This window comes from Microcaecilia unicolor, chromosome 2, assembly GCF_901765095.1.
Source record: "Microcaecilia unicolor chromosome 2, aMicUni1.1, whole genome shotgun sequence".
Lineage (NCBI taxonomy): Eukaryota > Metazoa > Chordata > Amphibia > Gymnophiona > Siphonopidae > Microcaecilia > Microcaecilia unicolor.
In genome coordinates, this window is record NC_044032.1 from 428726424 (window position 1) to 428739607 (window position 13184).

A 13184-nucleotide genomic window follows, 5' to 3' on the forward strand; every position below is an offset into this window, starting at 1 on the left:
TGTGGGATATAAATGCAACAAATAAATAAATGTTTATACCACTTTGTATGGCTGTTAAAAGCAGGGGTGTAGCCACAGGTAGGCCTAGGTGCGCTTTGGGCAGAGCTATCTTCATGCAGAAGTACAGAGTCAGTCTAAATGTGCCAGCATTTTCCAGTTCGGTGGTACATATTTATTTCTTCTTCAAGTCTGTTTGGTTGTAAAAGGCATTTTTTTTTTTTTGGGGGGGGGGTAAACTTTGTCTCCTGGCTGTGTGTTTGTATATAGATGAGTCCTGGGAATAATGATAACTAAGTGAAAGCAGCAGTAGAACAGTTGGTGATGGTGATGTATAGCTTGATGGCATGTCTTGTTGTAAGACCAGAGTAAATCATTTCTTAGCTTCTTGTTTAAAATTAACCAAGAAGGAACACATCTATTATTCTGTCTCACTGTATTTCCAGGTTTGGCACAGTATAAGTCATCACAAGGACAAAATATAAGAAAACCAATGGACTGCATTATATAAGTACATAAGTATTGCCATACTGGGAAAGACCAAAGGTCCATCAAGCCCAGCATCCTGTTTCCAACAGTGGCCAATCCAGATCACAAATACCTGGCAAGATCCCCAAAAAGTACAAAACATTTTATACTGCTTATCCCAGAAATAGTGGATTTTCCCCAAGTCCATTTAATAACGGTCTATGGACTTTTCCTTTAGGAAGCCGTCCAAACCGCCTTTACCACATTCTCTGGCAACGAATTCCAGAGTTTAATTACACGTTGAGTGAAGAAAGATTTTCTCTGATTCGTTTTAAATTTACTACATTGTAGCTTCATCGCATGCCCCCTAGTATTTTTGGAAAGCGTGAACAGACGCTTCACATCTACCAGTTCAACTCCACTCATTATTTTATAGACCGCTATCATATCTCCCCTCAGCTGCCTTTTCTCCAAGCTGAGGAGCCCTAGCTGCTTTAGCCTTTCCTCATAGGGGCTTATAGTCCATTTAGTTATGTTTAAACAAATGAGAGATCTGCATGAAAGGAAATATTTATTTTTATTAAAACCAATTGGCCCTGAAACATGCTCAAAACAAAATAATCCATTTGAGGTGAAGATGTGATTCCATGTGCCCCAATGAAAGGAGAGTTTAATTTTATTTCAATTTAATTTCAGTATATTCCTTCTTAGGCTTTCCAAGGCAGATTATAACACCTGTTAAGATGAACCCATCAGGAAGCAGGATATCCTCACTGAAATTTGGCCATGCATTAGTGTATTGTATAGAACAGGATAGAAAAATGAGCACAAAATACAGACTTTATTAGTGCAGTTGCCCTGGAAGCAACTCTCCCCTCCCCCTGACCCTGACATCTACTATCTTTACACCAGTGCAAAGGGAATTTCTGGTGGTGTTCTGTGTTCAAGTCTGGATGTGGGGGGGTTTCAGTTGAATTTCGTCTGTTTTGTCTATTAATTTATGGTCACCTAGTTTGTGTTTGGTAAGGGTATGTCTGTGTTTTATGTGAGTGACGGATGCCAGCAGAGTGTTTCTGTGTAAAGATCTGTGGTAATCTGGCTTGTTCAGTATTCTTAATGTTCTAGAGCCCACTGCATATTTATGGTGCTTCCTTACCTAGATATGGTCCTTGTTATGTGAGTTTTGGATTATGCCAGAATGGTAGATTTTGTTCTAGTTCTTAAGTGAATTTTTGTTCACTTTTGTATTACTTCACAATATTCTGGCAAGGTTTATATTGCTGGTGAGGATTTACAAGCCCCCAACAGAAGACATGGCAGTCGACGTTGGTGCTTCAAACCGCTAATACCAGCACCATGGGCATACTCAGTCCTCATGCATATTCAGTTCTTGCATGAAAACTGAGCATGCCTGTGACGCTGGCATCTGTGACTTGGAGCGCTGCCTTTGACTGCTGTGCTTTTCTAAACAAGGGTCGGTGGGCTAGGGATCTTCACCAGCTAAAGTCTTTAACTTTTAAAGTTCATGGTGGTGGTGGTGGGGGGGGGGGGGGGGGGATGGAGAAGGGAAGAGGAAATGCATGCCCACCCAACCTATCCACTGGCCCACCCAAAAATTGCATTCTGGCTACATCACTAGTTGAAAGGTCCATCTGGGTAAAATTTCTTTCATTAATGACTGACAAAAAATATATATACCCCCTTAGAAGAGGATTTTATCATTTCATATTGATGTGTTTGCTTCTTGCAATAATGTTTTCTGTCTTTGTCTTTGCAGCGGTGTGTCAACCTGCATGCAAGCATGGAGAATGTGTTGGACCAAACAAGTGCAAATGTAATCCTGGATACACTGGAAAAACTTGTAACCAAGGTAGGAAAAGTCTGAGCAAAAATGGGGTCTTTTTGCAGGTGGAAGGAAGAATCACTGCATAGTGCACTCACAGTGAGAATATCACTAGGGTAATGCTGAGTCAGATGGTAATCTATACAGCTATGTGGATAAATTATTCATGTATTTCTTTATGCATATTTTGAGCCAAGCTTTCAAGTCTGACCATTGAAAACATTGTCCTAACTTTGTACAAATAACCTAACTGTATAAACTAAGGTCTACTGTGTAATACAGATAAGTTTTTGGAGAGCAACTGAATATTGCCACTCTCTGAATGACTTCTGGAGCTACCATGTCACTTGCTCTAGTCCCTCCCAGTCCCTCTTTAGATGGATAACTCTGGCCAGAATATCTGAAGGTGTTCTCCCACTTGTGCTTTGACCACTTCCTGTTGGGAATTTGTGAAGCTTTCTATGAGATCATTTTTTTCTGGTTCATTACACTGCAATTAGAAGCAGGGGCTTAGCCAGACCTTACGGTGGGAGGGGGCCAGAGCCCGAGGTTGGGGGCACATTTTGAGTGCCGCTCCACCGGCACCCCCCACGCCATGCCTCACGCCTTCTCACACACCCCTCGCCTCTTCACACCCCCTCTCGCCTCGCAAATACCTTTGTTGACGGGGGACCCAACCCCCGCCATCCGAAGCCTTCTTCAGCGCCGTTTCTGGTGCAGCCGCGTTCCTGCCCTGCTCTTCTTGCTCCTCTTGTCCTGTGCACACTGACGCTCAGTGTGCACAGGACATGAGGAGCAAAAAGAGCAGGGCAGGAACGCGGCTGTGCCAGAGACAGCGCTGAAGAAGGCCGGCTGGCGGGGGTTGGGGACCCCGCCAGCCAAACCAGGGGCCCAGGCCCCTGTGGCCCCCCATAGCTACTCCCCTGATTAGAAGATATTGACTACTAAATTGACCCCTGACACAGGCATTTTGCCAAAACATGGATCATTTTGGGTCTTTTAATAACATTTTTACGCCTACACAACCTTGAAGGTCCTTTGTGCTTTTTTCATTGTTGGATTGTTCTCCTGTGCCTTGCATTCCCTCTCTTTTGCCTGCTCTACATGCCATTCTGTAACAATGGGCACCTAAATTGGATTGTGTGTAACTCAAAAGGAGGCATGGCTATGGAAGGGGCATGGACAGCCAAGGAGAGATGGGCGCCCTTGGCCGATAATCGAAAAAAGAAAGGCATTTTTAGCACGAATTTGGGTCACTTTTTTTGGACCTGTTTTTTTCATGAACAAGTCCCAAAAAGTGCCCTAAATGACCAGATGACCACCGGAGGGAATCGGGAATGACCACCCCTGACTCCCCCAGTGGTCACTAACCCCCTCCCACCAAAAAAACCCCAACTTTAACAACTTTTTTTCCAGCCTATATGCCAGCCTCAAATGCATACCCAGCTCCATCACAGCAGTATGCAGGTCCCTGGAACAGTTGTTAGTGGGTGCAGTGGACATCAGCCAGGTGGACCCAGGCCCATCCCCCCTACCTGTTACACTTGTGGTGGTAAATGGGAGCGCTCCAAACCGCCCCCAAAACCCACTGTACCCACATCTAGGTGCCCCCCTTCAGCCATAAGTACTATTGTAATGGTGTAGAGTTGTGGGCAGTGGGTTTTAGGGGGGATTTGGGGGGCTCAGCACCCAAGGGAAGGGAGCTATGGACTTGGGAGGTATTTTACTTTTTTTTTTTTAATTGTTACAAGTGCCCCCTAGGGTGCCCGGTTGGTGTCCTGGCATGTGAAGGGGACCAGTGCACTACAAATCCTGGCCCCTCCCACAACCAAATGCCTTGGATTTGTTCATTTTTGAGCTGGGCGCCTTCGGTTTCCATTATTGCTGAAAAACGATACCGCCCTCAAATCCGCAGAAATCCGATGCATTTCCCCGACAGAAACCGTATTATCGAAAAAAAGATGGCTGCCCATTTTTTCAAAAATACGGTCTGTCCCGCCCTTTCACGTACCCGTTCTCGGAGATAGACACCCATGGAGATGGGTGTTCACGTTCGATTATGCCCCTCTATATTAAATACCTGTCAAGGGAACTAAGCACACATTAGCCTAATCCTGAATGACACTGTTGCTGTGTGTGAGCTTTGCACTGCATTTCATTCGGAGGAACATATCACACAAAATTTTGGAAAGCAACAGCCTTTTGAAATTAGTCTGTTGAAGCCTCCTTTGTCATTGGTGTGACCTCTGACGCAGGTGCGGCAGCACCGAAACATGGCCCGTGTCGGGTCTTTCTTCAATCAAAGTTCACTATTAAAGGATTTTTTAATAAAAGAACTGTGTTCCCTTTTGTTTTTAAAGGCCCTTTGTGCTGTTTTTTTGCTTGGTCTTTTTCTGTACTTGGTTCCCTCTCTTTGTTACATTACAGGGATGGGGACAGAGCTTACAGGAACGTGGTGGGGACAGATCCCACGGGGACTGGGCAAAGATGAGGATAGATCCCACGGGGACGAGGTGGGGATGGGGACAGAGCCCATGGGGACAGGGACAAACTTTTGTTCCCGTGTCATTTTCTACTTTGAAGCCTGTTAATGAATTGGACTGTTTTTTTATGTTTGAGTGATGCAGACAATATTTCGATGTTTTGGAAAAACAAGCAAATATGCTGGCCACAACTAGCTAAATTTGCATGGGGGATCCTGTACATCCTGCTACCAGCACATCTTCTAAGAAGACATCTATTGCAGGAAGGACTGTGGAAGACAGGAGAGCAAGACTGAATCCTGAAATTGTTGATGACTTCTTATTCATCTACAGATTAAAAAATCATAACAGTGCTTCATAGGGCATATTTCTCCCCTCTAGGGCATACAGAATGTGTTGTATTTTGTACCCCTGGAAATTTAACAGGGTGGATTAGGATTCTTTGGGGAAGTAGACGTCAGCTATTGTTGGGGTTGGAAGAGTTAGAGGGTGGTGGTGGTGGGAAGGTTATTATAGCTACTAGTTGTTATTATTGTTTTCTATTTGTAATTTATACACAACAGTTGCACAGCATATTGTTCCTTTTCATACTTTAATAAAAAATATTTATCAAATCATAATTGTTCAAGGCTTCTGCAGATGAGAACAGAGTCAATAGGGGTAGGACAGGGATGGGGCAGGGATGGGGACAGAACCTGCGGGGACTGGGTGGGGACAGAGACATGGCCTGCGGGGACGGGGCAGGGACAGAGACAGAACCTGCGGGGAAGGGGTGTGGGGATGGAGACAGAACCCATGGGGACGGGGACAAATTTTGTCCCCATGTCATTCTCTACCTAACACCCCAAGCACTATCAGGCAGCAAGGAGATAACAGTTCAACTTGACTGATGATAAGTCATGAACCCTGAATCCGCAGTAGCCAGGAACTGATGAGGGTCAATCAGGAACTCAGACAGCAGGTAAGCGCGAGCAGGAAAAGCATGCCACAGTTTAATGAGCCTTCATCCTGTGGCAGGCTCGGAGCCAGCTGGTGGCCATTATCTTGGTTCTGTCAGATAACAGCTGGCTAGCCAACTAGCTGATAACAGCTTCAAGGAAGGGGCTCTTATACTCTCTCCTCGGGTCTTGGTGCCAGGTTGACTGGAACATGAGGTCAGGATGTTCTTGTTCTGTCCCAAGTACAGTAAACAAAATTTCTTGTTGTAACCAGTTGCTTTGCCTTTGTCCAAACTGCATGTCTCCGCATTGTCCTAGAGGCCTTTCAGAGTACCAGGCCTCTGCATGAGAAATGACAATGTCCAAGTCTATAAAAGTCAGGTTCACAATGTAGAATAGTGCTTCATGGTAGTGTTTTATGCAGGGTTTTGTCCCTACACGTCTACTTTTCTTTATAGAATAGGCTGCTGTGAAATGCCCTCCAGGTGCTTCCTGCAGCTTAAAATGGCTAACTATGGTCATTTTGGGATCTGCGTGCACACACCATGCACTACAAAATATTTTAGCGCAGAAGGGGTATTTCTGGGGTGGAGAGTGGGTGTTTTTGTGCTAATCAATTAGCACATCTACATCAACTGATTAGCGCAGGATTAACGCATGAGCCCTTACCGCCTACAAAATAGATGGTAGTAAGAGCTTACACGCTAATTTTTGTAATGACCGCGTACTCATGAAAACATAAGCGTATGGCCATTAATTAAAAACATGGAAAATTTGCCGGTTTACTACTGTGGTAAAAATGGCCTTAGCGTGCGGGAAAAACCCATGAAAGGGCATGCTAAGGTCACTTTCTACTGCAGCTTAGTAAAAGGACCCCATAATAAATACATTTTTAAAAATCGAGTTAGGCACATACTTTCAGTAACCATAAATAAACTCCTAAATTAGATTCCTGAATTTAGGTGCTCAGTTGTTTTTGAATATTGCTCTCTTAAAGAGACATTTACTAATAGCGCTTGCTAAAAACCATTACTGTATGTTACCTACTGCAGGGCCTATTGAATAAAATCAGTGCTGAGATAGACAACGCACAAAAATGGCTTTAGTGAGCACCTGCTTCATGTTTTTTGACATCTTTTGATCATAGATTTCTGGTCCTTCTGCCACTTTCAAAGTTCTTTGAAGAAATTCTTAAGTGACCCTTTCCCTTTCATCCATTTCTGCATCATCTGTTTTACTTACTTTTCCTCATTCCTCCTCATATACAAAGAAAACAGAATAAGATGCAGTCTAATGATCAGAGCACTAAACCAAGAGGAGAAATCCTGAGAGACGAGTTCAGAGATTCTTTACTAATTCCTGATTGGGCTATTGTTGTTATTGTTGTGTGTGTTTTTTTTTTTTTTACAGCATCAATATCGTTGCTTTTTCTCTCCTTACCTTCAGTTTTTGTAGTGATCAGCTGCCACAAATCTATTTCTAGGTCAGTCCACTCCACAGCAGAGCTAGAACTAAGTCTTTTGGTGCCTTTGCCCCCTCCGCTCCTTTCACTGTGATTCCCAGTTCAGTAATCCTCTTCCTTCCTGTTTCTTTCAACCTGGATGGTAGGAGGTATGAGCAATGTTGATTTGTTGACAAGTGCAAAGTGATGCATGTGGGTAAGAGGAACCCGAATTATAGCTACGTCTTGCAAGGTTCCGCGTTAGGAGTTACGGATCAAGAAAGGGATCTGGGTGTCGTCGTCGATGATACGCTGAAACCTTCTGCTCAGTGTGCTGCTGCGGCTAGGAAAGCGAATAGAATGTTGGGTGTTATTAGGAAGGGTATGGAGTCCAGGTGTGCGGATGTTATAATGCCGTTGTATCGCTCCATGGTGCGACCGCACCTGGAGTATTGTGTTCAGTACTGGTCTCCGTATCTCAAAAAAGATATAGTAGAATTGGAAAAGGTACAGCGAAGGGCGACGAAAATGATAGTGGGGATGGGACGACTTTCCTATGAAGAGAGGCTGAGAAGGCTAGGGCTTTTCAGCTTGGAGAAGAGACGGCTGAGGGGAGATATGATAGAAGTGTATAAAATAATGAGTGGAATGGATCGGGTGGATGTGAAGCGACTGTTCACGCTATCCAAAAATACTAGGACTAGAGGGCATGAGTTGAAGCTACAGTGTGGTAAATTTAAAACAAATTGGAGAAACGTTTTCTTCACCCAACGTGTAATTAGACTCTGGAATTCGTTGCCGGAGAACGTGGTACGGGCGGTTAGCTTGACGGAGTTTAAAAAGGGGTTAGATAGATTCCTAAAGGACAAGTCCATAGACCGCTATTAAATGGACTTGGAAAAATTCCGCATTTTTAGGTATAACTTGTCTGGAATGTTTTTACGTTTGGGGAGCGTGCCAGGTGCCCTTGACCTGGATTGGCCACTGTCGGTGACAGGATGCTGGGCTAGATGGACCTTTGGTCTTTCCCAGTATGGCACTACTTATGTACTTATGTACTTATATGTTTGATATACTTATAACTCATATTGATTGCAAATTATGCTCCAAGTGAGGAGAAGCAGTTTAAGTAACAATAGTATACGTGATTCATTAGTGCAGATTAAAACACAAATAATCAATATAAAGACATATACAAATAAAATACAAAAATTATGGGGCCCTATTACAGATTGGCGGTAAGCCAAATGTGACCACCGGTGGTAGTCCCATCCCAAGCGTGCGCCATTTTCGGGGGGAAAAGAAACCCCCCCTGGAAATGGGCTTCTGTAACTAAATAAATATAGCAGCTACACATATAATTTAAAGTCTGCCCAAACTACACCCAGAACTGACTCCTTCAGACCTGTATTGGCCAGATACATGTATGTATAAGCAGCATCTCTCCTAAAAGTGCTACTTGAGGGAGTAATATTAGAAAAGACGTTTCATGCATAAAAACATAGGGACCCGTTTACAAAGCAGCGTTAATCTGGAACTACCGCCGGTCCAACGCGGGCGTTGGCAATAGTTCCACCCCCAGCAGGTGGCATTTCCGGTGCTAGCGGAAATATTTGAAAAATATTTCCAAAGGGGGTTACCCAGTGGTAATCTGGCAGCGCCGCGTGCTGGCTGGTTACCACCGGATTAGATATAAACAAACAAGACCTTCCACGTGATGAAAATGTAATTGAATGCACTTATGTTAAACTACTGCATATACCGGGGAAAAGAACTGCATGTAACGAAGGAAAAAACGGCCTCACAGAGCTCCTAGATTAATATAAACTCCTGGAGCTTAAACGGATCATGAATGATCTGTTCATCATTGGCCCAAAAAAACCTTCAAACTTAATATGAAGTCACTTAATTGCTGCAATCACGTTAATTGCTACACGACTTTCATTCAACACTACTGTGTCAGCAGTTTCAACGATCTATATGCATAGAAGAATTTCTCCAAACTGAAAGAACACTTATCTTTCAGCTGCACTTGCTACCGACACTTGCAACTTCTGCTGCTGGAACTGGTCTCCAGTGGCGTTCCTGGCCGATGCGCCCCCTCCCCCGGGTGCAGCGCCCCCCCCCTGCTAGATGACACTCCCCCCCCTCCGGCGAAATGACCCCCCCCTGGGTGCATGCCGCTGGGGGGGGGGGGGTGCCGCGGCACGCGCCTGCTCCTCCGAGTTCGCTAAACTTCGTTTGTTCGCTGCAGCTCCCTCTGCCCCGGAACAGGAAGTAACCTGTTCCGGGGCAGAGGGAGCTGCAGCGAATGAACGAAGTTTAGCGAATTCGGAGGAGCAGGCGCGCGCCGCAGCACCCCCCCAGCGGCGTGCACCCGGGGTGGACCGCCCCCACCGCCCCCCCCTTGGTACACCACTGCTGGTCTCTTCTCCCCCTCGCCCCAAGGAGAAACCAGTTCCAGCAGCAGAAGTTGCAAGTGTCGGTAGCAAGTGCAGCTGAAAGATAAGTGTTCTTTCAGTTTGGAGAAATTCTTCTATGCATATAGATCGTTGAAACTGCTGACACAGTAGTGTTGAATGAAAGTCGTGTAGCAATTAACGTGATTGCAGCAATTAAGTGACTTCATATTAAGTTTGAAGGTTTTTTTGGGCCAATGATGAACAGATCATTTATGATCCGTTTAAGCTCCAGGAGTTTATATTAATCTAGGAGCTCTGTGAGGCCGTTTTTTCCTTCGTTACATGCAGTTCTTTTCCCCGGTATATGCAGTAGTTTAACATAAGTGCATTCAATTACATTTTCATCACGTGGAAGGTCTTGTTTGTTTATATCTAAGCAATTGTGTTTTACCACTGGATTAGCACAGGATCCCTTACCACCACCTCAATGGGCCACATTGCCACATAGTAAGTGAAATCTTACCGCGTGGCCATTTCTTTTTTTCGGTCTTTTTACCTACTGCGGTAAAAAGGGTCTCGTCATTCAGCAAAAACAGCCTCCACCGCTAGCGCAGGGCCTCTTCTACCAGTAAAAGGACCCCATAACGCCTTAGAAATATTGTTAATATAAAAATACAGGTTTGTATATTCTCTACTAGCTACATTTTTATATATGGATATATTTATTTATTGCAAAAACTTCCTCTACAATGAATATAAAAGCACTGTGCAGTGGTTTTATGTTATACTGTACCTGCTGTACACCGCCTTGGGTGAATCTTTTCATAAAGGCGGTTAATAAATCCCAAAAAATAAATAAAAGAGCTTTTAAAATTTATCTCAATCGTAAATGCAGTGCAAGTAGGTGTGTGTTTTTACAAAACTCACATATATATGTGTTCAGGGACAGAGTCTGGTACAGCACAGGCACAGAGCACAGTTTACATGCACATGTACACAAATATTTTACACGCAAACATTTTTGCCTGCTCCCACGCAAATGTCTGCAGCTTCAGTTTTTGCCACTTTGCCCTAGTATTTTATAAAGACAAATAGGTGCTTAAGGTCATTAATTTAGAAACATATCCATGTGTAAATAACAACATTTGTGTATATTCCACAGATGTGTATATACTGATTTCAGAAAATTACAATTTGTATGTGGAGATCCACATCACACAGACATTTCAAGGATTAATGGGATTAAAGTCTACATCTGTATTCCACATTTTACAAAGGAAATATGGACTAGGTTCGGTAAATGGCGGCCAAATTTGGGCCCCCAAAAGATTCACACTGAGCGCTTTTCTGTAAATGATGCTTTGTTATTGGGTGCCGTTTAGAGAATAGTGTATAGTGCCAGAATGGAGGATTTACACCAACTGAAACCTGGTGTAAATCCTTGCACATACACTAGGCATGGATACCTTGAATTCTATGATACTGCACACATCTTAAGTGACTACCTCTGACCCGCCCATGTCCCTTCCATGGCCACATCCCCTTTTCAGTTGCATTCTAAAGAATTTGCATGTGCATCTTTATAGAATAGCGCTTAACAAGATGCCTGAGCAAATCCAAATTGTTACCAACTAACAATAATTGATAGCACCCAATTATTGGTTCTAACAGGCTCGTTACTCAATTAAATTGTGTGCTCAAATTTGCACGCACAATTTTGAGTGCCATATACAGAATCCGGGGGGGGGGGGGGGGTGTTAAGGGAAAAAGATCCACATTGGGTTTTACACCATCTCAAAGGGACGCGTAGATGTTTTAAAAAGTGCTTGTTTTGGCAAGGCCTTTATGCGAGGGATTAAGGGAGTCATTCTCCTTAATCCCAAGTAGTTCATTTCCACCTCATAAATGAAACCAAGTTAAAATTGCAGCCTCTCAACTTCACTGGCAGCAGTTACATGTGCAAGTTTGTAAAATGGGGCAGCCGCACGTATGTCGACAACTCCATGTGGAAGCTGCTAGATTTGTGCCGTTCATAATGTTAATATGTATCTTAGTAAAATGGCTGTGCCTGCTCCAGGTGCAATTCTACAGGTATTTTAGGAAAGCCTCTCAATTGGCAGATCCTTTCTCAAAATATCAGTGACCTCAAATCTGATCTCTATGATCTCTGTGAAATGGATCTCTAAGTGGCTTCATGAAATAGGCCTGAAAAAGATCCCCATCTGAGATCTGATTTAATATTACCCTTCACATGTGTATACTGATTTATACATGTTGTGTAGATGTTGCTTCCAAAATTGTCTCTGAATTATAAGAGACAATTAAAGTCCATTCATTCTCATTTTCATTCATCAGTCAGCTTATAGTTTCTGTAAGGTAATATCTGGCTAAACCCTTCCTCCAGTATCTTAGCTTGTGTCACACAACCCACAACCTGGGGGACTTTGAACCTAATGATGTGGCCGTCCCTTTACGACTAATGTGTTAGTTCAGTGCTTGTCTTATTACTGCTGCTGAGTTTTATATGTCCTGAATGGGGTTTTTAGCACTGTATGGGAATTGCAATGATAAGGATTTAAATTTGCTTCTGAAGACCAGGATGTATGGATGACATTTCTCACAGACTCCTGTCTAGGGCTTACTGAAAAAGGAGAAGGGTGGCACCACAGAAAAACTATACTGACATATTTATTTGTGCAGCAGTTCCGGATTCTCCAGTGCTCCCTAATCCCCTTTCTGTCAGTTTGGTTTCAAATACAGAGGGCTTTTGTTTCTTTAAGACACTTTCTCTGGTGTTTTTTTTTTTATTTATTTTAATTCTTGCCTGACAAGGTTTTTAACTTGTTTTCTGTTCCCCTTTTCTCTTCCTAGCCCTTTTCTTTATAGATCTCCCTTCCCCCTCTGACCATCTCTACTGTAGAGTAAGCTCGTTATAACAAATAGAACTCTTTGAATGCCGTATGTCTTCCTCTCTGCACCACTTCTTAATCATGCACTACTTACTCAGCGCCTCAGGTTAAGAGGTTGAATTATGCTGAGCACCAGCAACATTAAGCGCTTCATTGCATATGGTCCGGGACAGTACTCACCTTGTTTGGATCCAGTGCCTCTGCATCACCAGTCTACATCTTGTGTTTGCTTTTGCAAATCAAGAGATTAGATGAGGATTTCTCAGACCAGAGTATGAGAACATAAGAGCATAAGCATTGCCATTCTGGGACAGACTGAAGGTCCTTCAGGCCCAGTATCCTGTTTCCAACAGTGGCTAATCCAGGTCACAAGTACCTGGCAAGATCCCAAAACAGATTTTATGTTGCATATCCTAGAAATAGCAGTAGATGTTTCCAAGTCCATCTTAATAATGGCTTATGGACTTTTCTTTTCGGAATTTAACCAAACCTTTTTTTAAAAACTGCTAAGCTAACTGTTTTTACCACATTTTCTGACAACAAATTCCAGAGTTTAATTACACATCAAGTGAAAAAAAATTTTCTCTGGATTGTTTTAAATATAATACTTAATAGCTTCATTGTGTTCCCCCCTCCCACAAGTCCTAATATTTTTAGAAAGAGTAAACAAGTGATTCACGTCTACCCATTCCACCCCACTCAC

The 13184-nt window shown here is 43.3% G+C and overlaps 1 protein-coding gene across 6 annotated transcripts in view; it reads left to right on the top strand.

Moving 5' to 3' along the window:
- NPNT (nephronectin) overlaps positions 1-13184 on the top strand; it is a 183247-nt gene that overhangs the window by 82378 nt on the left and 87685 nt on the right. For all 6 annotated transcript variants that reach the window (XM_030190766.1, XM_030190770.1, XM_030190769.1 and 3 more), the window contains one exon: positions 2243-2335. In XM_030190766.1, coding sequence (XP_030046626.1) covers positions 2243-2335 — 93 coding nt within the window. The remainder of the gene's footprint in view (positions 1-2242; positions 2336-13184) is intronic.